The sequence below is a fragment of the Hyposmocoma kahamanoa genome, unplaced genomic scaffold (assembly GCF_003589595.1).
Source record: "Hyposmocoma kahamanoa isolate Upper Pololo Valley unplaced genomic scaffold, ASM358959v1 85, whole genome shotgun sequence".
Classification (NCBI taxonomy): domain Eukaryota; kingdom Metazoa; phylum Arthropoda; class Insecta; order Lepidoptera; family Cosmopterigidae; genus Hyposmocoma; species Hyposmocoma kahamanoa.
Window position 1 is genome coordinate 423,482 of NW_020654242.1, and position 22,070 is coordinate 445,551.

At 35.7% G+C, this 22,070-nt stretch overlaps 2 protein-coding genes across 2 annotated transcripts in view; both read right to left on the reverse strand.

The window, feature by feature from the left end:
- LOC113234584 overlaps nucleotides 1-12,923 on the reverse strand; it is a 17,154-nt gene extending 4,231 nt beyond the window's left edge. The window contains exons 1-4 of the mRNA XM_026469936.1: nucleotides 12,853-12,923; nucleotides 12,050-12,131; nucleotides 11,153-11,255; nucleotides 9,794-9,913 (exon numbers count right to left, since the gene is read on the reverse strand). Coding sequence (XP_026325721.1) covers nucleotides 9,803-9,913; nucleotides 11,153-11,255; nucleotides 12,050-12,131; nucleotides 12,853-12,874 — 318 coding nt within the window. The 5' untranslated portion in view covers nucleotides 12,875-12,923 and the 3' untranslated portion in view covers nucleotides 9,794-9,802. The remainder of the gene's footprint in view (nucleotides 1-9,793; nucleotides 9,914-11,152; nucleotides 11,256-12,049; nucleotides 12,132-12,852) is intronic.
- LOC113234591 (1-phosphatidylinositol 4,5-bisphosphate phosphodiesterase epsilon-1-like) overlaps nucleotides 12,915-22,070 on the reverse strand; it is a 125,593-nt gene continuing 116,437 nt past the window's right edge. The window contains exons 30-35 of the mRNA XM_026469945.1: nucleotides 20,711-20,918; nucleotides 19,352-19,566; nucleotides 17,947-18,085; nucleotides 15,772-15,848; nucleotides 13,797-13,903; nucleotides 12,915-12,979 (exon numbers count right to left, since the gene is read on the reverse strand). Coding sequence (XP_026325730.1) covers nucleotides 12,915-12,979; nucleotides 13,797-13,903; nucleotides 15,772-15,848; nucleotides 17,947-18,085; nucleotides 19,352-19,566; nucleotides 20,711-20,918 — 811 coding nt within the window. The remainder of the gene's footprint in view (nucleotides 12,980-13,796; nucleotides 13,904-15,771; nucleotides 15,849-17,946; nucleotides 18,086-19,351; nucleotides 19,567-20,710; nucleotides 20,919-22,070) is intronic.

Sequence of the window (22,070 nt, forward strand, 5' to 3'; positions counted from 1 at the left end):
AACCAACGTTTCGGGTCCTTTACAGGTCCCATGGTCACGGTTTGTTTATTTTGATTGATTTATTTTGTTTTTCTCAAAGTTCGATTTAGTTTGTCTCATTTTGAGTTAAGTAGATATTATATTTTAATTAATTCTTACAATATTATAACGACGTTTAATTGACGTGTAAAGAATCAAATTTTACGTTCAGTAATAGTATAATCTTGAATTTCACATATTTTGAGTTACAATTCTATTGTAATGGCAGTGCGACGTGTTCGATGTTTGTATAACTTTTTTAACTAGTGGAGTCAATTCACAAAAAAAAAAATATTTTTATTATTACATGAAGATGTTCTTTATTATTTATTATTTTTTAAATGCGCTATATGTATTTTTATGTCATGCATAAGAAAATAACTAACTGCTAACTAGAGATGCTGCGAACGCTTTACACAAGAAGGTTATTATTGGTTATCGATTTAGGTTTTAGAGATTCTTTCTCATAGGAAATGAAACATATTGTCGGATATCAAACATGTATTTGTATTTTCAAACAAACTATCTGGTACAGAACTTTGTAATAATATCATATATTACTTCAATGTAATTTGACATTTATATATTTTGTTAACCATGTAATAAATAATTGTAACTATAGTGAAAAAATAGGGTGGTTTGCATTAATATTAGACATAACTGGTTGAAGACTGTACCACCTCCGTCAACCGTGACCATGGGACCTGTAAAGGGCCCGAAACGTCGGTTTGTTTGAAAAAACAAATATACGCGATTTAAATCCGAAAAAATTCATTTCCTATGTGTAACAATCGTGAAAACCTCAGAACTCGATAATTGTATCTTTTTTATGAAATAAAATTGCTTTAAAAGTTCGTGAAATTACATCTTTTTACCAAGTTTTATTGAAATCGGTTACCGGAAAGTGCGGGAAACCGGATTCATCCCCTAGTTTGCCACCCTTAGAGGTGGAATATTTCCTTCAAAATTAAATGTGACTAATGAGGTACCCTCTTTCCAACAAAAAAAGAATCATCAAAATCGGTTCACAACTATGCCAAAAGTTATCGCGTAACATACATACAAAAAATACAGTCGAATTGACAACCGCCTCTTTTTTAAAAGTCGGTTAATTGTGATATTCAATAACCTTCATATGAATTATATTGTTCCCCTTTCTCCAGTGCGACAATGAGTGTAATTACAAAAACGCCTTATAAGAAACGATGAGCAAAATGTACGGTCTGACGTCTGATACCGCTTTATATGTATAGGAGTGGTAGAAGGAAAAAATCACGTGCCGGTAATGCAGAGGCTAAAGGGGCGCTATAAATTCGTTAAAGATACGTTAAAGAAGTATTCTGACCAAGTCCGAATAAGTCTCTGAACGGAGAGCTACCCCACGGCATCACTCATTCCGCTGGCGGATCACCTCCTTTCTGAGCATAATCTACCTTGGAAAAGTTGGAAGTCTCTAAATAGGTTGTGGACCCAGACTGGTCTGTGACCACTACTGAGTTTGCTCATTCGTGGCATTGTACTCCACAAAGTCTGCGAATATTGTGGAGTACATACGAGTGAATGCTACCCTGAGGCTTGAGCGGTTGGAGTTCCGCCACAATGTGAATTTTAATTGATTTGTGGTGAGAGTACCAACTCAACACCTGTCGACCTTCATGAAGAAGACTTTTAGGTCGAAGGGCGTCATGACCGGCCTTTCCGGGGACGGTTACCGGACACCCACATTGCGTCACACGTCGCAGTAAATAAATAGTGTTCTATTATATTATTATGTACGTTTCTACAAAGTATGTATTTTTGGGTCTTTATAACCTAATCATAAATAAATAAATAAAAAAAAATTAAGTAAGGACGACTTCTTGTACCATAACGTCAGGGCAGCCCCCGCCTAACAAGGCAGGGCGCGACTTGCGCGGGAGCAAATACATTTCCCCGTTTTTGTAAAATTTCGAAAATAGAATTATACAATTTTATGGGTAAAGCATGCGCAGCGCCATCTGTTCCAAACTATGCGTTTTACTTCCCTATTACAATTGAAGGTTACCATTATCAAGACGGCAAAGACGCCACTGTACTGTACATAGACAATGGCGTGCTTTACACAGACACTATGTCGCGCGTGATGCAGCCATCGTGCGTGTAAAGACGTTGGAAGTAGAAGGGAAAGACCGTACTTCAACTCGCGTCAGTTTCACGCGGTCTATCCTGCACTATTAGCCTTTACACGGACGCTCTTGCCGTTGTAACAAAAACGAACACGAGCTATCGAGCGCGAAAGAACGTTAGCTTAAAAAATTTCGAACAGGTGATGGCCCACGTTTGCGCGTGCAGGCTTTCTATATGCTCCTGACCACGAGCGATGGAGTGGCTCTCTGCCGTCCACTAACTAAAACGTGGCTAAGTGCAAATGGTTAAAATATCCGTTTTAAATAGAAAGAAAGAAAGAAAGAAACATTTATTCAGTACCTTTAAATTGTATGTACATAAAAATAAATTAAAACTAAAATTACTGATACTGAATGGGCACCGCTCAGCATGTGCCGTGGCTGAGAACAGCCACGTCGCTGGTATTATGCGGAGCCCAGGGAGTGCGTCACAGGCGCACTAAACTAATACTACAAAAACATTGTAAAACATAATACTACAAACAAATAGAAAAAGATAGAGCACAAAAATCTCTTTTAAAAACAGTTAAAAGGAGTTAACGTGTTTGACTTATCGGAACTTACCCTTACGATGCATAGCTTCTGCAACTGGGTTACGGTTTTTTGTGATATCTCAAAAAAATATTTTCTCACTTGACCGCGTTTAATTTATAGAACGGCAGCTGTGTAAAGGGGGCTAATGTCTGTGCGAAAGACGACAGAGAAAGTTTCCGAAGAAGCGTGGCATAACGCAATAATGGCAACCAACATTAAGAGCTAAAGTAACGCAGTAAGCGTGTATCGTTTGGAAAGATACAGCATAGTAGAAAGTGTCTAATAGTGTAAAGTGTCTATCCAGCTCTTAGATTTTCGCGATTGTTACACATAGGAAATAAAACTATTTTTCCGGATTTAAATCGGGGCCTTTACAGATCCCATGGTCACGGGTGACTGAGGTGGTACAGTCATCAACCAGTTATGTCTAATATTAATGCAAACCACCCCTATTTTTCACTATTGTTACGAGAAGCATTTCAATTTACGCTACATTACATAATAGGGAGGTTATCAAGACACGAGACGCAAAACAAATTTGCTGCCCAGCGAAACACACAACTTTTCACCTCACTATGGCGAGGAAAATAGTAGACGAAAGATAAACAGATGAACTATAAAACCTTTACTAATTTGAAGAAAAGGGGTTTATCTTCGGATGCGTTTTGAATTTACACCTCATAAATTTTTTATTCTTACTGGTACTTTTATTTTGTGTGATTAAGTGATTATAGTAATTATTTTAGTTCTTCGGCGAATTAAAATAATTTAATAAACACAATTAGTTATTATTGGCAATTTAATGTCAACAATAATAAGAATAAAATATACCAACGGATTTATGTGACTACATAAGTAATGTACGACAAGTCGCGTATTTGAACGTGTCATTATTTTTTTTTATCGAAAGAAAAAGTTAGGTGTACCACAGTCCATCGTCATGTTCGAATTTTAAAAACCTTTTCCACGCTAGCGTGGAAAAAACGCTTTTGGCGCGCAGATTTCTAATGAGAAAGAAAGCCTTTCCGAACTAGTGAGGTGAAAAATTATTTTATTAAAAAAAAATTTTTTTTATTAAATTAAATTTTATTATTGAATGTAAAGAGTCCGGTTTACATCCGATAAAAAATAGTGTTCATTTTCTAAGTGTAAAGTGCCGCTAAATCGAAAGATGTCGCGGGCAAAAGCTACTATAGTAAACACTACATGTCGCAACATCAATAATAAAGTGATTTTTTTACAGACAAAGATTTAAAAATAAAACTTACGTGTCACCAGCGTTTTATGACAAAATTATATCTGATATGAAAAGGGATTATTTTTAAAATAACTAACAATCTCGCAGGACATATTACTAACGTTTATAAGCAACATCTCTTATTCCATGACTGGCAATCGGTACTATCTTTGACAACTTAACAGGATGAAGAAAAAAATTTTTTTAAATATAATTTTAACATCTGGTTTATAAAATAAAAATACGTAGTTTTTAAATATTTTTATTACACATGAATGTATGTATACTACGTATTTTTATTTAATAAACCATATGCTATGTAAATGATTTTTTCTTCATACTGTAAATTTGTCAAAATTGAGATAGCAACGGTTGCCAGTTCACTGTCGATATCGGGTTTTCACTTTCATACAAAAATAAATAGACTCAAATAGATCGCTCTAAACGGTAATCATTCTGTACAGGACGGTGTTGGGAGGTGGAAGTAAGAAGAAGGTTACCTTACTACCAAATACAGGTCTAACAACATCGAGTACATAACCAGAAATAGAGACGAAATCCATCCCGGGCAACTCATCTGGCAAATTTGTCTTATATCACTTTTAAATATCAACTCTCGTTTGAAATCACAAACTAGAAAGCTGACATAGTACAGCGCCAACAACTGACCTGTGTGTAGGTCTCCGTTCATTACAAAAATATTCTGTATTTTTTGTAATAAAGATAACATCTAACAATGGGGGGCTGTTCCATTTGGTGGAGCGGGAAAAACATCAAAACATCTAATTACAAAACAAACGGAATCACATTTCATCGGTAATTAAATATTAAATATGTAATTTTTCCATATACGTTTTTAAACTGGTCGATTTGAAGTGAAAGTGAGTAAGTCAATTGTTTCGAATTCAGGCTGGCCAATCGGAGCGCAGTTGTCATCGTAATGATTTGGCAGAATAACTTTCAAACAAATTAAATGACATTTCGTCTCTATTTCTGGTTATATACTCGATTTGTAACAAGTGTCAGTTAATACAACAAAAACTTAAAAATTTATTTTTGGTAAATTTATTATGTTTTGTAAAAAGTCATGGGACTAAAGTTGTTGTCTATGTTGTTAGTAATATGGTTCAGCGAGATTAATATTTAAAAAATAACGCTGTGTACGTTTCAATTCGTGCATGATAAAAAAATATTTCTTCATTATTATCGATATAAAAAACGAACAATATAAAGATAAATTAATTTGATTTGACTGGACTCGAACTAGCGTTTATTGTCACACCGGGGCCACCACTCTTATCAACAGAGCTACAGGCCGGGTCACAGTCAAACTACAGACCGAGACTCGTTCAAACTGTAGACCGAGTCAGAGTAGTTGCCTGCTAATCGGTATTCTACAGGATATATCACGGATAATGGGCGATGTAATTACACGATTTAATTCCGCTTTCTACTTTCCATCACCGGGAGACTATACGTACTCGTGGGTTGCACCACTATGTTGTAGATATTCCAAAGATTCACACAAAGCGTTACGCTTCCACATTTATATGGCGAACGGCTGTGGAATGGAATTCTCTGCCTGCTGACTTGTTCCCTGAACGCTATGAATTGGGCCTTTTCAAGGCGAGGGTAAGTAGCCATTATTTAGGTGTGTATGCTCCATCGCCGAACTCCTTGCCACTTTCAATAGATGAGATAGAGGTCAAATGCGCTCCTACATATTTTATAATAAAAAGAAATAAACAGCTACAGACCGAGTCAAAGTCAAGTTATGGACCGAGTCGCAGTCAAGCCCCGTTGTGGCAACTGACGCTATTTTGAGTCCAGTCAGATTGAAGAATTTTTCTTAATGTTGTTTAGTGCAACTAGTAATCATTAGAACGTAGTAACATTCACAATTCACGCATTTTTGGAAATCTATCGATAAAACTGTCGACAACAACTGCATGACTATTTAAATTTTTATGAAAACTGGCAACCCTGCAAATGTCTTCTCACTCTGTCTTCAAAAAAGACAGACTATAATATAATTATAATTCATACTTTACTGAAGTATTTTCACGAAAAATGTAATAAAATATTTATTTCACTAGTTTCTCAAAGACCCTGCTTTTGAATATATCACTTTATTATTGAGGGAGCTCACCTAACTTTATTAGGGTTACCTTAATCTAGTTATGTGTTGTGGGTTCCGGACTGAATGTGAGAAATATTATATTAATAAATATAATTTTTTAACCCACTTGTTACTATCGTCCTTTTAAACGGACACCACACAATAAAAATTATTATAAACAATGAAGGTACTTAGAAATAAACTGTTTATGTTCATTCGACACGTTACACCTGTGCGGATACGACACAATATTCATTGTGTGTGATTAAAATTGTGTTGAATTTAAAATAATTATTTAAAAATACTGTTTTGACAATGGAAAATTCCAGGTATGTATATAAAATTATTTAAATAATATTTTTTTCCAAAATGCACGAAAATTAATAGTTAAAGGTGTCTTTTAACGCGTATCATCAGAATCTTTTTTTGGTTATCAATAAAAACAAGATATTTTATCAAGTTTAATAGCCGTTCTTTTAAACGACCAATAGCAATATGTACTACTACGACGTTTGTTCTGCCTTTCAGTGTGCAGAAACGGTATTCGCGGCCTTTGACGTTAAATGAAATCATCGGAGAGTTAGAGGAGGATGAAGAAGAATCAACACCTGTTTCCATCAGTATTTTACCTCCTGAAAACTGCAATGCAGATGTGACAGATGAAGATTCTGGAGATGAAAACTATGTAATGTTACATAATTTACCAGGATCTCAGTTGAGGGCGCCAGCAGAGTTTCGTTACCGATCTGCAAATTGTAGTGATGAAGATGATGATGATGTCCCACTCATACAGTTATCAAAACATAGGCGTGTGACTGCTGAAGAACTCAATAATTTTGAAGAGTCTCCGTCCACTTCAAAATCAAGTGAGACTACGAGTGGTGTAACAATTTCAAAAACTAAATCATATAAATGGACTGCACGAGATATTCATCCTACTTTTGATCCATGGTTGGACATGCAAACTGCAGCTGCGCATTTCACTCCATTACAATATTTCGAAATGCTGTTTAGCGATGATGTAATCAATATGTTTGTACACTACACAAACCTCTATGCAGCTCAAAAAAATGCAAGCAAACCGGTCAATGTCAGCACAGACGAGATGCGTTGTTTTATAGGTATACTCCTGTATAGCGGATACGTTGTTCTGCCTAGAAGATGCATGTACTGGCAAAATGCTGCAGATTGTGGTATGCCTATAGTTTATAACGCTATGTCCAGAGATAGATTTACAAATATAATGGCAAATCTCCATTGCTGCGACAATACAAATCTAAAATCTGATGATAAGTTTGCCAAGTTACGTATTCTATTTGATAAGCTCAATTATTCTTTTTCTGCCAATGCACCATTTGAAGAGCATCATAGCACAGACGAGGCAATGGTTCCTTATTATGGGGGCCATCCGTGCAAACAATTTATTCGAGGAAAACCCATAAGGTGGGGATATAAGTTTTGGGTTGGAGCAACACGCTTAGGTTACATAGTTTGGTTCGATCCATACCAAGGACAGTCAAATGCTTCAAACCAATACAAACATGCATTGGGTTTGGGTGCCAGTGTTGTCTTGCAGTACGCAGATGTGCTACGTAAAATCAACAGTCAAGCTCCATTTCATCTATTTTTTGATAATTTTTTTACATCTATTCATCTCATTGATGAATTACGAGAGCGAGGTATAAAAGCCACTGGAACTGTACGAGAAAATCGTGTAGCTAAATGTCCTTTGCCCACCAATAAAGAATTACAAAAGACACCACGAGGAACATTCCGGTACCAGTCCACCAGCGCAGAACAGATTCTGGTGTGTAAATGGCATGATAACAGTGTGGTGACTGTTTCATCAAACGCTGGGCGGGTTCAGCCTGTAGTAAAAGTGAAACGATTTTCCCAACAACTGAAAAAATATGTCCTAGTTGATCAACCTGCTGTTGTAAAAAAATATAATGAACACATGGGCGGAGTAGATCGATCCGACCAAAATATAAGTCTATATAGAACATCAATCAGAGGAAAAAAATGGTATTTTTCGTTGATTTGTCATGCATTGGACATGGCTGTACACAATTCTTGGCAATTATACAAGAATGATGGAGGTGAGTACGATTTTCTTCACTTCCGTAGAAGTATTACCACATCTCTTCTTGAAACATACAAAAGAAATGCAGACCGCAAAACAAATCGCGTCTCGCAAAACTTTCGAGAAAATTCACGTTTTGATGGAAAAGATCATCTTATAAGGTACAGAGATAACCAACTTCGTTGCATAGAATGCCATAAAAAGGCAAACTTTTACTGCCCTAAGTGCAATGTTACTTTACATCCTAAAATTTGTTTTGAAGCATTTCATTTACCTAAATAAAACTCGGTTTTATTTAGGTAAATGAACAAAACAAAAATATTTTATTTTTACCTTTATAGCATAGTAGTACATAATGCTATCGTCCTTTATAAAGGACACCATTTTCCGAGTTTCCCAAATGAGTATGATTTTTTAAATTATTTTTTACGGGTATAATGTCTCAATATTACCAACATATGTCAAATTCGTAAAGATCTGACATGAAAAGTGGTTTCAGGAACATGTGGGTTAAACGTTACAGGTGTTTTTGAAAAGGTAGCAAGGTTCGTTATTTATTTTGCGGCTGTCAAGTAAAACAAATTTTGAAAATGTTCTTTGACAAACTCTTATTGGAAAATTTCATAAAAAATATCATAGTTCTCAACGTTAATTATAAGGTAAGCCAAAAAGGAGTCAATTTTGCGCCGATAAGCGTAGCGACTAGCTTGCCTTCACACAGTTATTCTTTCGACTTATATGGGGAATGTCAAAAACATCGAAAATAACCAGACATAGAGACGAAATATTATTTAATTTGTTATAATTATTAATACAAAGATCGAACACTCAGAAAAAATTCTTTCGATCCGGTCGGATTCGAACCGACGTCTTCTTGCATACCGTGCCAGACGCTATACCAACTAAGCCACGGAACGAACCAACGGACCTCACGAATTTTTCTATGTGCTTGGGTCGTGTCTTTGTACTTGGTCTTTCAACGACTTTTTAGTCGATCTTTCGAGTGTTCGATCTTTGTATTAATAATTATAACAAACTAGTGGAGTAATTTCACAAAAAATAATTGAATATCAATTCAATAAAAATTTTATTATTATTTAATTTGTTTGAAAACTATTCTGCCAAATCATTACTGTGCCAAATGCGTTCCGATTGGCCAGTTCGAATTCGAAACAATTGACGTGTGTCGTTAATTGTGTCACTTCGAATCGACTAGTTTAACTTGAGCTTTGCTATAATGGACGAAATTTGTCCACGTTTTCCCACACCACCGAATAGAACAGCCATTGTTAGAGATATTATCTTTATTACAATAAATACAGAATATTTTTGGAATATACGGATACGTACATACAGGTCAGTTGTTAGCGCTGTACTATGTAAGCTTTCTAGTTTGTTATTTCAAACGAGAATTGATATTTAAAATGATATAAGAGAAATTTGCCAGATGAGTTGCCAGGGACGGATTTCGTCTCTATTTCTGGTTATGTACTCGATTGTCGAAAACTTTAATTTTATTGATTATTTCCATGATCTGATGCTGGACCAGGAGAGTGAGTGAATAATCAAGAAGCCCTTAAAATTTATCTTGAACAGTTGTTAGCTTTTACATAGGAGTTTTTGTATTCCAAACTCACCTGCAACACTCAGGATCTCCAAGCTCTTAATTTTCGTAAAGAAACTCTCTTGAAACGCGCCATTTGAGCTGCTAGTGCTTCAGCGCCTAGTGAACCTCCCGTTTCGCCTTCCGAGTGTACCTTTATCACGAAACGTAACTATACTAAAAATAATCTAGGATGATCCTTGTGACAGTTCACAAAATTCTACAAAACAAATATAACCTTATAACAACTTGCACTAAGCCTTACTTTTAAATGAAAAGCTTTTGTTTAAGCAAATACATTGAACTAAATTAAAAACAGTCTCAAATCAATGTTCGTTTGTGAGAAATATTACATAGGCGAACGTGGGGCATTGGGAGCTCGCGGGTAATGAGAGCAGTGTTAAACTGGACTTTCCCAACAAATAAACCTATCACAAACTCGATTTTTTGTTCCAAATTAACGTTTGTTCGAATTTTCATTACACCGAAAACCGAATTATAACGAAACCGTTGTTATTTCAAATATGTTAGACGTTTATCGTAAAGACACGATTAGGTTCGATTAGGTTATGCTAAGTTAGGTTTAAAAGAAAAAAAAAACATTTTCCTCTCAAAATTACTTTCGAGGTTATGAAATTTCGACCAAACGTTATTTCTGGAAGATGTCATCTCGGATTACTGAGAGGTAACCTTCCCAATGCTTGTATTTGTGCAAACAGCACTCCTTATGTCTTCGAACCCCACTTTTAGTCGTACGAGATGGTTGTGTGTTTTTCGCTCATCGCTTATAAAGTTTGCCAATTTTCATTATCCCAGGTAAGCTTTAAAACGTAAGATACTACATTATATTTACACTAGTTGTGTCACCATATCTATCAAATTTTAGGTGTTATGCTTGAAATTACAATAAAAATAGAAATGTTTTTACTGTTTTATTCTTTTTTTAATTCAATGTTACAACAATCGATTTTACCTTATCCCTATGACAAACCGTCGCATTACTTTCTCAAATTCGTATCTTAAAGTACATAGTCATTGAAATGCAAAAAATGGATTGTGTATACTGGATTGTATATGATGGTGAAGTTACGAGCACATGGGACTTGTCAACTTATGTCTCAGGGTGACGGGCGCAGTGGGAGTGCTCCTCAGATCTTTGCAATTTAAAGCTCTGAGTGGCACTGCGACTGTTATGGACAGGCGTGTAGTTTACCATCAGGCGTACGACTTGTCCCTCCCGTCACTTGATATTATAAACAAAAACTCCATCGAGCTTTTAGGTATTAGACAACAAAAAATATCTTTGAAATCTGATTTCTTATTTTAAAAACAAGAAACGTTGGTAAAGAAAACTAATAAAGGTAAAAGCCGAATTCCGGCTTTTGTTTCGTACCTCTCTGGCAGCGGTCCGTTTCTGCATATAGGCTCTCATGTCCTTGTCGGAATGTCCTTTTGATCGGCCGATGCCCTTGCCTAGAGACGTTGTCGATACTCGCCTGAGAATTTGAAAAACATATATGCATAAAAAAAATCCTGACGTTCACCCAATAATGAGAAATGGAATAAGTTTATTATATTATTTAAAGTCTATTGCACATAAAAGAGTACAAATATTATCCGATTTGTATAAAAATATTAGAATTTAAGTTTATTTTATTGATATACTGTTATTTACATATCATAAGTATTTCTCATTTGTATGTAGTTGTATGTACACTACCTATTATGTCGGTTTTCTTATCTGTTTATTTATTATTGAGTTGTGTATTGTTGTCAGTGACTCACTCGTCCCGGGCTTGCTGAAAATCAGTGCCACGAAACGGTTTTAAACAAAAGCCGTTTGTGGCTAAAGCTGAGCAAGTCTCGATTGCACCAGGCGCGACACGCATGACGGTGAATTAAGTACTGCATTGTCAATTGTTTTAATTTTTGTTTATTGTTATTACTATATCATTATTTATTTAGATTCTCGCCTCTCCGTGGGCTTAAAAGATTAATTTTGGATTGTTATTATTATTATTATTGTTCCTAAATTGTTTTGTCTATGTGCGTGTTTGTGCTTGTGTAATAAAAAGTTTTCTTTTTTTCTTCTTTCTTTCAAATGGCGGACTTAATGCCTTTAGGCATTTTCTACAGGTCAATAGGAGAGCTGGGTTCAGCATATTTATTAACACCTCGCATAATACGACAATTAAAAAAGGATAGTATTAAATAAGTAAGTATTAAATAAGTATTAAATGGTATTAAACTGGACCATTCAATGGTCCTTTAATTATAGAATGGCACATACCTGCAATACGAAGGATCGCTATAAGCCGAATGCACTGTCTGCTTCCCATCACTAGTATTCTCAGAAAATCCGAACGGTGTGCCTGAAAAGCGATAACACGTTATATTCTTACTATAGACAACATTTCCGATAATTAATGCGGCCTTTAATTAAGGTTTAGTTATCGATATTTAATTTAATATCACATGATAAGTGTCGATGTTTCAGCTATCGATAGATAAAGTACAATTGAATGGGGATGTAACACGAGTGAATGTGTTTATGTTTAAGGGAGAGTGTGTATAGCTTCTCAGGGAGAGAGAGCTGTGGGTTAAACCCTACACGCCAGGATGTAAAAACCCTGGCGTGTTGAAAGTTTTTGTTCACAAACACAACGCTGGTTCATTCCGTGGCTTAGTTGGCATAGCGTGTGACACGTTTTGCTGGACGACGTTGATTCTAATCCAACCGGATCGAAGGATTTCTTTCTAAGTGTTCGATCTTTGTATTAATAATTACAACAACCTAGTGTAGTGATTTCACAAAAAAATAATTGATTGTCATAGTGGTGAAGCATCCTGACATCCAATAAAACTTAATTAAAATTTAGATTGCCGTGGTACGTTTTGCTTAAGAGTTACTTTGAGACTTGAAATTACTCCCTTTACCTTTCCATTGACGGGTATGTTTAAACGAGATGTGAGAATAATGAGGGGAGGCGTGTGTATAATGCGAGATATTGTGTGTATGTTTAAGTGTGTGTGTATATAACGTAGGGAGATATGTGTATAATGCTATGTGTTGTCAAGTGAGTATGTGTATACCTGTGATAGCTCCACGAGTCATACTAAGTCCCCTTTGTATTCTGGCAATTGCGGCTCGGTGTCTAGGCAAGGGCGCCGTACTGCCTTTCTCTTGGAGCACGAATCTGCCTAATGTTTTCCAACTCGCCTGAAAATCAAAGATGAATAAAGAAAAGAATGTCAGTGAAATAAAATAAATGATTTTGAATAAGAAGCGCTGCGTTAACCCCAGTGGTAACTCGGAACGGTTGCTTCATTTGAGAGACAGGTCACAGGCTACTTAATAATTACTATGTAACAGATGCATCACTCTATAATATAGCATATTATGCTATAATAGCCTACTAAATCTAACTTATGACTCCAGGCGCCAACTACGAGGGAAAAGGAACCTAGTCACGCGTCCAGAGAGGTGAAAATAACATCGTCTGGCGTGTGCAGTCGTGCGGAGCCGAATGCTCATAAACAAAAGCTTGTCCCAATGTCTGTACACTCAGCAGTACAGCTGAACGTTATAACTTGGACCTCTTCAAGGCGAGAGTGAATAGGCATTATTTAGGTTTGCATGCTCCATCGTCGACCTCATCGTCACTATCCATCAGGTGAGATAGAGGTCAAACGTGCACTTATTTTAAAAAAAAAAATTACGTTGTCCCTTAAATGAATTGTGACTTTGTAAAAACGATTGCCAAGAACGGCTAGTTTATTTTTATCCTACCAAAATGTAATTCATGTTTCTGTCCACCTATTTACGACAAATGAATTCGATGTTGCAATTCTAGTGATTCTAGTAATGATAATATTGTATTAGCAAAAAAAATAGTGCGTACTCGTAAAAAATAATGCGTACCACTGACGGTAAAAAATTAGAAAAACTCGAGTTATTGAAGCCCTTTAGCTTAGGGCTTCTAATTCACCCTCGTTAGTAATTTCTTATTTACCGTAATAATAGTAAAGTAATGTACTATTATTTACCTGTGCAGCGTAAACAACTTCATCGTCAGCCAATGCTCGCTGTTGTGGTCCCGCGCCTGCTCTTCCTCCCCATTCTAATTCTTCCACCAACACGAATCTGAAATTATGTAGCAGAAATATACTTTCCCGTAATTGACGTTCATACTCTAATAATGTTTTTTTTAATGTAAAGTAGGAGGCAAACGAGCAGACAAGCCACTTGATGGGAGGTGGTCATCGTCGCATATGGACATTTGCAACATCGGATGAGCTGCCGTATGCGTTGCCAGCCTTTAAGAGCCCTGGAAACACACTTTTTGAAGAACCCCATGTCATAGCGCCAAGGAAATACTTCAGAAAGAAGATCATTCCACATTTTGCACGTTCGAGGAAAGACCGAACGAGAGGGCGTGGTCTTACAATGCCAGGCATCTAAGATGTGGGGATGGACTCTACTCCTTTGGCGGGAAGTGCGATGGTAGAAACGAGACGGTGACATGTTTTTTATAAGTATCAACTCATACTCTGTAACTCTGAGAATTTGGAAAGCTAGATATGGTAAGACCTAGGATTATTGACAGATACTAGCCGTTTTAATCTAATAGTCTGTCCTACCGCCTCGCAGAGGTGGGTTCGAATTCGGGCTCGGCTACCTCTGAGTTTTGCAGCGTGGCGGACTATGGCCTAAGGCTGGTTTTAGAGCAATGCGGATTTAACTGCGGACCGTCCGCGCGGAGCACCGGAGCGGAGTAACACGTGTGGTATTAGAACATCGTTTTACAGTGACGTGGATTGTTCTTACGGAACACGCTCCGCGTGAACTCCGCTCGAGGCACCCGGGCTTTCATTGTAGGCGATATCTTTCGTGAACATTCGCACTGAATTAAATATTTAATTTGGAGCACTGCGGATTCAACGCATGCGGATGGGCCGCAGGCGGAGAGTCAGTACGGACCGTAGCTGTGAAACTAGCCTAAACAGCCTTAAGGTATGTGAGGAGACCCGTGCCCAGAGCGAAAGGATGTATATGGATGAGAATTTATTAAAATCAACCTAACTTAATTGATTTAAAGCCGCACTTTCAGTTGGTTTTTTACGAGTTCCAAATTCATCGAAAACAGTAGGTTTAGTGTTGGGTAATTTTCCGAAAAAATTCAAATAGTGGATATTTTCGAAAAAAAATTCCCGAAAAGTTAGAAAAATTGGAAAAATATAATTTCAAAGGCTCATATTATGTTCTACGTTTAGAAATATGTTTTGATGTTTTATTTAGCGCGAATTATAAAATAAACACCATTAGTTTGTTATAATTATTAATACAAAAATCGGAGACTCAGAAAAAATTCTTTCGTTCCGGCCGGATTCGAACCGACGTCTTCTAGCACACTGTGCCAGACGCTACAACATCTAAGCAACGAAACGAAAGAACGAACCTCACGAATTTTCCTATGTGATTGTTGTCGTGTTTTTGTATTTGGTTTTTCAACGACTTTTAGCTGTAGCGCCATCTATGAGAAATGTACGAAAATATTTCGTCAGTTACCCAGTTAGATATCTTTACAGCTACCAGGCCCGGCTAGAGATGTCGCTATTCACTGCATTTAAACCACACCAACAAAACACCAACTGCTTAGTTAGTGTAGCGTCTGGCGCGGTATGCTAGAAGATGTCGATTTGAATCCGGCCGGATCAAAGGAATATTTTTCTGAGTGTTCGATCTTTTTATTAATAATTATAACAAACTAGTGGAGTAATTTCACATAAAAGATAATTGAATATCAATTCATTAAGCATTTAAAATAAACGTCTATAGCTAAAAATTACTTCGAGAAAAATCGAGATTTAAAATGCTTTCACAAAAAAAATATCTTTTTAATGGCTCCATCGGTTTCGTTGAGAAAGTTCAATATTTGGAAAAACATTTATTTTTCTGAAAAATATGATTTTTATATCTATGACGATAAGGTTCAAACAGCACGTATATACCTCTTAGGATCATCGTGACATCTTGCTTTTGTTAACGCTTGATAGACAACATACGACGCAGTAGCGCTCAATGGTACCTGGAAATAATTTATCTCTTATTATTTTTTTGTAAATATAAATAACATAATATAAAATCTAAAGAGCGTAATGCTTTCTAAAGTCCAAGCTTCGGAGACATTCGACTTTTACAGAAATAGGCGGACGTAAATTAAAATCTAAACTGACAATTTTATGGGAGTTACCATAGTTATCGATTCTTCTTGATCTACACTTGTTGATTAAATCGATCAGACGCTTAGGGCAAAGCAAAATACGTGTCTGGTGGCAAGCGAGACGCCTATCCATAACATTTGCAGTGCCATTCAGGGCTTTAAATCACAAAGATCTGAAGGGCTCTGCCGCTGCGCCCGTCACCCTGGGACAACTTGACATGTCCTATGTGCTTGTAATTTCACCAGCACCCCTGCCCTTCAAAACCGGAACACAGTAATGCTGACATTACTGCTTGACGGCAGAAATGGGTAAGGTGGCAGTACTACCCTGGACGAACTCTTTCACAAGGAGGTCTGCTGCTACTAAAGTGTTCTACCTATAAGGGTGGCATTTAAATTAAAGGATGAATCCGATTTAATAGTATCTCTTATAAGTGTCATAACGGAAACAGAAACGGAAATAGATGTTAAAATTAAATCTTAACGGAAACGAAAACAGATGTGGAAGCACAAGTGTAAACACTACAAAGACCTCAACAAAATAGTTCCTGACAGGGCTTGTTTTTGGTTTCATAATTTAAGTAATAATTTAAAAACTACTAAAAAACGCGCGCTCCACTGCCAAGTAATCCGCACTCACGCCTGATCTATCGCAAACGTTATAAACTTCCGATTAAAGTTCCGTTATAAATGTTGCGCAAGCAGGAACGGAAAGAAAAACAGAAGCAGAGGTTTGTTGCATCACTAGATTTAATCTACTTTTCGTTAAGAGTAGATACTAGCTTAGCTGGAAATAATTTTTTTCCCGTTCTAATACGGTTCACTTTTGAGTCGGGTGGCAACACTGGCTTTATTTTAGAATTTATTTAAAGCCATTTGAAAAATGTATATCGTATACTATTTCAATTGAACTGAATAGAACTTAGCTCAGTTAAAATTAAAAAAAAACATATGTAAAGTAGCTATATTATATTATATATATTAATACAGCGGTTTTTGTTGTAAAATTTCGAAGTAAGTTTGTGTTTTTATTCTATCATATGAAAATCTTTATGAATCGTTTTTTCACATCATATAGTAATTAGTGTATATTCTCATTTTGCTGTATATTTTTTCCAAGTTGTTTTTTATTCAACATTTTCACTATCATGCAGAATCAACCAAAGCCATTTGAGGTTATATAGACTCGTAATTGATTCCAAAAACACTTGGCAAATACATGTAATTCCACAAATTTTTGAGGTCAGTATTTTTTAAAATAAAAAGTTCTAAAAAATTCGTTTGTATGGGTATACCTTTGGAATATAACCGCTCACGCGATACATGCAGCCGTAGACGTATACCACACCTAGAGGTGTCGGTGATGATTTTATACCGATTTATCGGATATCGAAGTTACAACAGGTAAAAGAACTAATATTAATTGCTATTTCGGGAACTACTCTAGCAAACCATAAAGTTTTTAATGCCTGGGTCTGCCATTTAAAAAAAAAACAACTTCAAAAATACGTCACGACAATCGTGTGTGTTATTGTTTGGGCTGGTGATTTCGGTGTTTATTTATTGAAAACATACCATAAGTAGCATTTTTTAAGTTTATCCTGAATATAAATGTTTATAAACTATACTTTAAGGAGTAATTTCATGATAAACGTTAGAACCACTCAATCGGAATATTATCATATTTATCCAAGTACACCAAAAATTCATTAGTGCTTTTTAAGTGCAGGATTTGCGGTGTATTACTGCATTTCATTTGAGATGTTTTTGTTGGTAGTACGGAGGGTATTTATTTAGCAATGCAGAATAATAATTTTTATTTATAAAAACTTGTATTTAAACTGAATACTTTTCTATTTTGCGAAACCAAATAGCCGCCATTTTGCGGTAGGAGGAGCGCATCGCGTGAGCGGCTATAATGACATTTTGTAACAATTAATAAGTAAATTGAATTGAAACTTACTTTTAAAATAGCGTAAGGGATCTCGTGGGATACGTTGTGCACGCAAACAAGAAAGCTGTCTGGCGGTTTACGAGACTCCTCTTGAGATTCTTCATCAGACGGGACTGAACGGTCTTTGGAGCGGTCTGAAGATGCCGATCTGCAGATAGAAGAATGTTTTATTATAATGATTATTATATTTTCTTTATTAAAATTATTAATATAAAGATCACCCACTTAAACATATACACAATATCTCGCACTATACACACGCCTCCCCTCATTATACACACATCTCCCCTCATGATACACACATCTCATTTAAATATAACCGTCAATGGCAAGGTAAAAAGAATAATTTCAAGTCTCAAAGCCACTTTTAAGCAAAAAACTTCTAGTGAACGAGCTGTCAGATCGCCTCGTAGAAGCCTGCGGTAACCACAACCCTGCCAGTTATTTCCGCCAATGAATAAGTTTAGTAATTCAAAGGGTAATGTTGCCAGCCTTGAATGTTGTACGGCCCTCGATGAAATTTTCTATTTATAAACTTTCTTACCTATTTTTTATGTATCTACCTGCTGCTGTATACAAATACTTAACTAATTAAAATGCTAACTACATCATAATAATATTTTAATTACGTGTCATTGAATGGTAGGATGTTTCACCACCGTGATATTCAAATATTTTTTGTGAAATGACTCCACTGGTTTGTTATAATTATTAAACAAATTTCGAACACTTAGAAAAAATTCCTTTGGTTCTGTTGGATTAGAACTAAAGTCGTCAACTAAGCCTCGAAACGGACTTTACGAATTTTTCTATATCTTTGTTCCAGATTATTGCATTTGATTTTTTAACGACTTTTTTGCCGCAGCGCTATATGTGAGAAATACTTGATGTCATAACATGTGCGTAAAATTATATAATGTATTACCGGACAACATAAAAATGTTACCTCCGTCTAGATTTAAGAAAATACTATTTGAATTGCTTGTGACAAATTGTTTTTATAATGTAAATGAGTTTTTGACATTTTAATTTTGAAACCTGCGACCTTCTACATAGTTATTGCTTTGAAATGCGTTCTACTTTTTTATTAAATCATAGTTTTTCTTTAATTATATTATTTAAGGAACAAAATGTAATATTATATACAATATGATTTTAATTATATAAGCAATATGTAATAAATGCGAACAATGTATAATATTTGCTATTAACATTTGTATGCCAGTTACTGACACAACACGCTGAACCATAAGTGTAATCTTAAATATGTGAACTGTATTTACCGTCTATCTTACAAATAAATATATCTCTATCTCTATCTCTCTCTATCTCATAAGTTGATAACAAATACATGACCCGAGGAAATAGGAATGCATCATAAATTTTAACTATAGAAATAAGAAAACCAATGTACCTGATACTCGTAAGCCAAGCTCGACTGCTAGGATCATCTCCAACTCGTTTCAGCAGCAACCTGGCCCCCGGCCTGGCAGTGGCGGCACGCAACACCCTCTCGTGCGGCGCTAAGACTCTCTGCGTTGGTGCACGGGAGGGAACCTCTTCAACGAGCACGTAGTTTCCTCTGGACGATCGACAGACCCCGGCTTTTGTAAGACATTGAGCTATCGCCTGAAAAATAATTATATTTCAGATTATATTTTTCAGGAATGCATTATGTGTTCTTACCTTATACTAAATCTATGGTTCTTACAATAAGTGAGTGTAGTGCTGTAGGGAAGTTTGTGTGTAACTTTGTGCGTGTGTAAGTTACGCCCCTCGCTTTTAATAATGTGTTCTTCTTACCTTAAGTAGACGTGTGTAGTTTGGTGTAGGGGCGGTACGATTCGGTTTTTATGAAAATCGATTCAATTGCATTCGAAATAGCAATTTTTTCAATCGATTTTTAAGCGAATCGATTCAAAATTAACGCGAATCGAATAGTCTAGATCGTATTAATAATTTAAAGCAAAAGTCTCTACCTATTATAATGATTCCTTCAAGTAAAGGAAAATATAGAGCAGGACAATGTTTGGGATATTAAGTTATATGACATTATTATTGAAATGCCAATTTTAAAAAGCGATTATTTAATTTATTGACTGGGAAAGCATATTATAAAGTCAGCGATTACTTAATGACAAGAACATAGAATAATAGTTAACCACCACAAAATAATGACATAAATATAATTAAGAATTAAAATTAAAATTAACATTTGACATTTTGTAATTAAAATATAGTAGTATACTGTTAAATTAATTTAATTATGTAAATTGTACGCCGTAAAATTGGCAATACGTACTGACACAACAATGTTAAATAAGACCTTATAGACGTGCGTACACAATAAATGATTTGATTTGATTTGATAAGTTTAGATACATGTAAAGGATTTGCATCCGTGGAAAGAAAAAAATCACATATTATTGTGGCAATTATTATTAAATATCAGATAATAATAAGGTATTTCATTTAATACTCACTTTTAAAACGACTTTTATGAGATTTATTCAAGCCCATACGATCCGATCTGTTTATCGATTTAGAGGCATATGATCCATTACGATCCAATAAATCGATTCAAAGCAACAAATCGTGCATCCCTTGCTTCTTTAGGGAGGGTTTGTGTATAAGTGATTGAGTGCGCGTGTGTGACTCCACTCGCTTCTAATAATGTGTTCTTACATTAAGAACACATTATTAAGTGTGTGTGTGTGTGTGTGTGTGCGCAAAGTACTGGTAGGTTACATAAATAAACACAATTATACCCAACCTCATTCGCTGTGGTATCCAGTGTCACTTTCAAAATAGAATACGGTTCATGTCTCTGAACAGCATAGACGACTAGAAAGTGAATTTTTCTTCTCTGATTTGGAGAACTCGGCTCGAGATCTCCGTAACAGCTTTCTCCTGCCAGTTCTTCGCAGCATCGGGAGAATATTAAAAGAGATGCCATGTTAAGGGGCTGATTTGTTGGTGACCTGTGAAAATTAAAATAAAATCAATATCTTATTATTTTTTAATTTTAATTTATTACACGGACAACAAAACAGATGACAATGAAATTATTATGATACGTACTGTACTGTATTGTGAGTACTGAACGTATGTTTTAAGCTAGGCAGCGACATGAGTCGTAAAAAGAGTGTTGCACTACTGTTATTGATAAGAAAGCATAGGAAAAAACACAAAAATTAACATCGCAGGAATGCGCGATGCGGAGTAATTCGAAAATTTTTGCAATGCGTTATGCGAGCTCTTAGATTTCTGCGATACGACGTCGCATCGCAGTTTTGTATGTCGACCCTAAGGTCTCCTTTTATACCTAAGCTAAAATCGTTGAAAAATGCCTTATTGTACTGTTTTGGAGTGCAAAAATGATAACCAAAAATATTACCCGTGGTGATATTTCATATCATCGGTACGTGTGTACTATTTTAAATAAATATTCAATTTTCTGTCTAACGAAATAATTTTTTTGTTACAAGAAACGTAAGTAAAGCTTTATACCCTTGCAGTAAGGTCGCTTCTTTTTGGAGAACTAAATTAATAACTCCAATTCGTCATATTTCAGCAATTAACTGCTAGATGGCAGCACATTGATTGAAATTTCAATATAATATCAAAACGTCGTAACTTGCAATAATAGGGGTATAGTTTAAATTATATTAACAATCCAGAATTAGTTATTTATTTTTGAATTTGAAATTACGACGAAAAAATATCAAGATTTTTGTAGTGTTTCAAATTAAAAATGCGTGAGTTTTGGTGACACCGTTCTGACATTAATAGGGATACTGCCGTTGTTTTTTCTTCCGTGCGTATAATTGTTATTCTTACAAGTATGCAAGGTCGTTACGCCTTGTAGAGAGGTACAAGCATTGACTTACAATTATATGGACGTCGGGTCCGCGCTAAAAGTGTCCGAACTTATAGGGCGTTAAAATCGTATACAGAGCGTCATTCACGCTTTAGTCTTCGTTTGTTCGACTGACAGCGAAGCAGGCAAAATTAGACAGTACTGCGATGACATTACATTTAAATTCAACGTTTTAGCTTTTTCATATTCCTTTACATGTCACTATTTTTAAATAGGTTGACTTGGGACATTTTTTCGTGGTTTTTGTATTAGA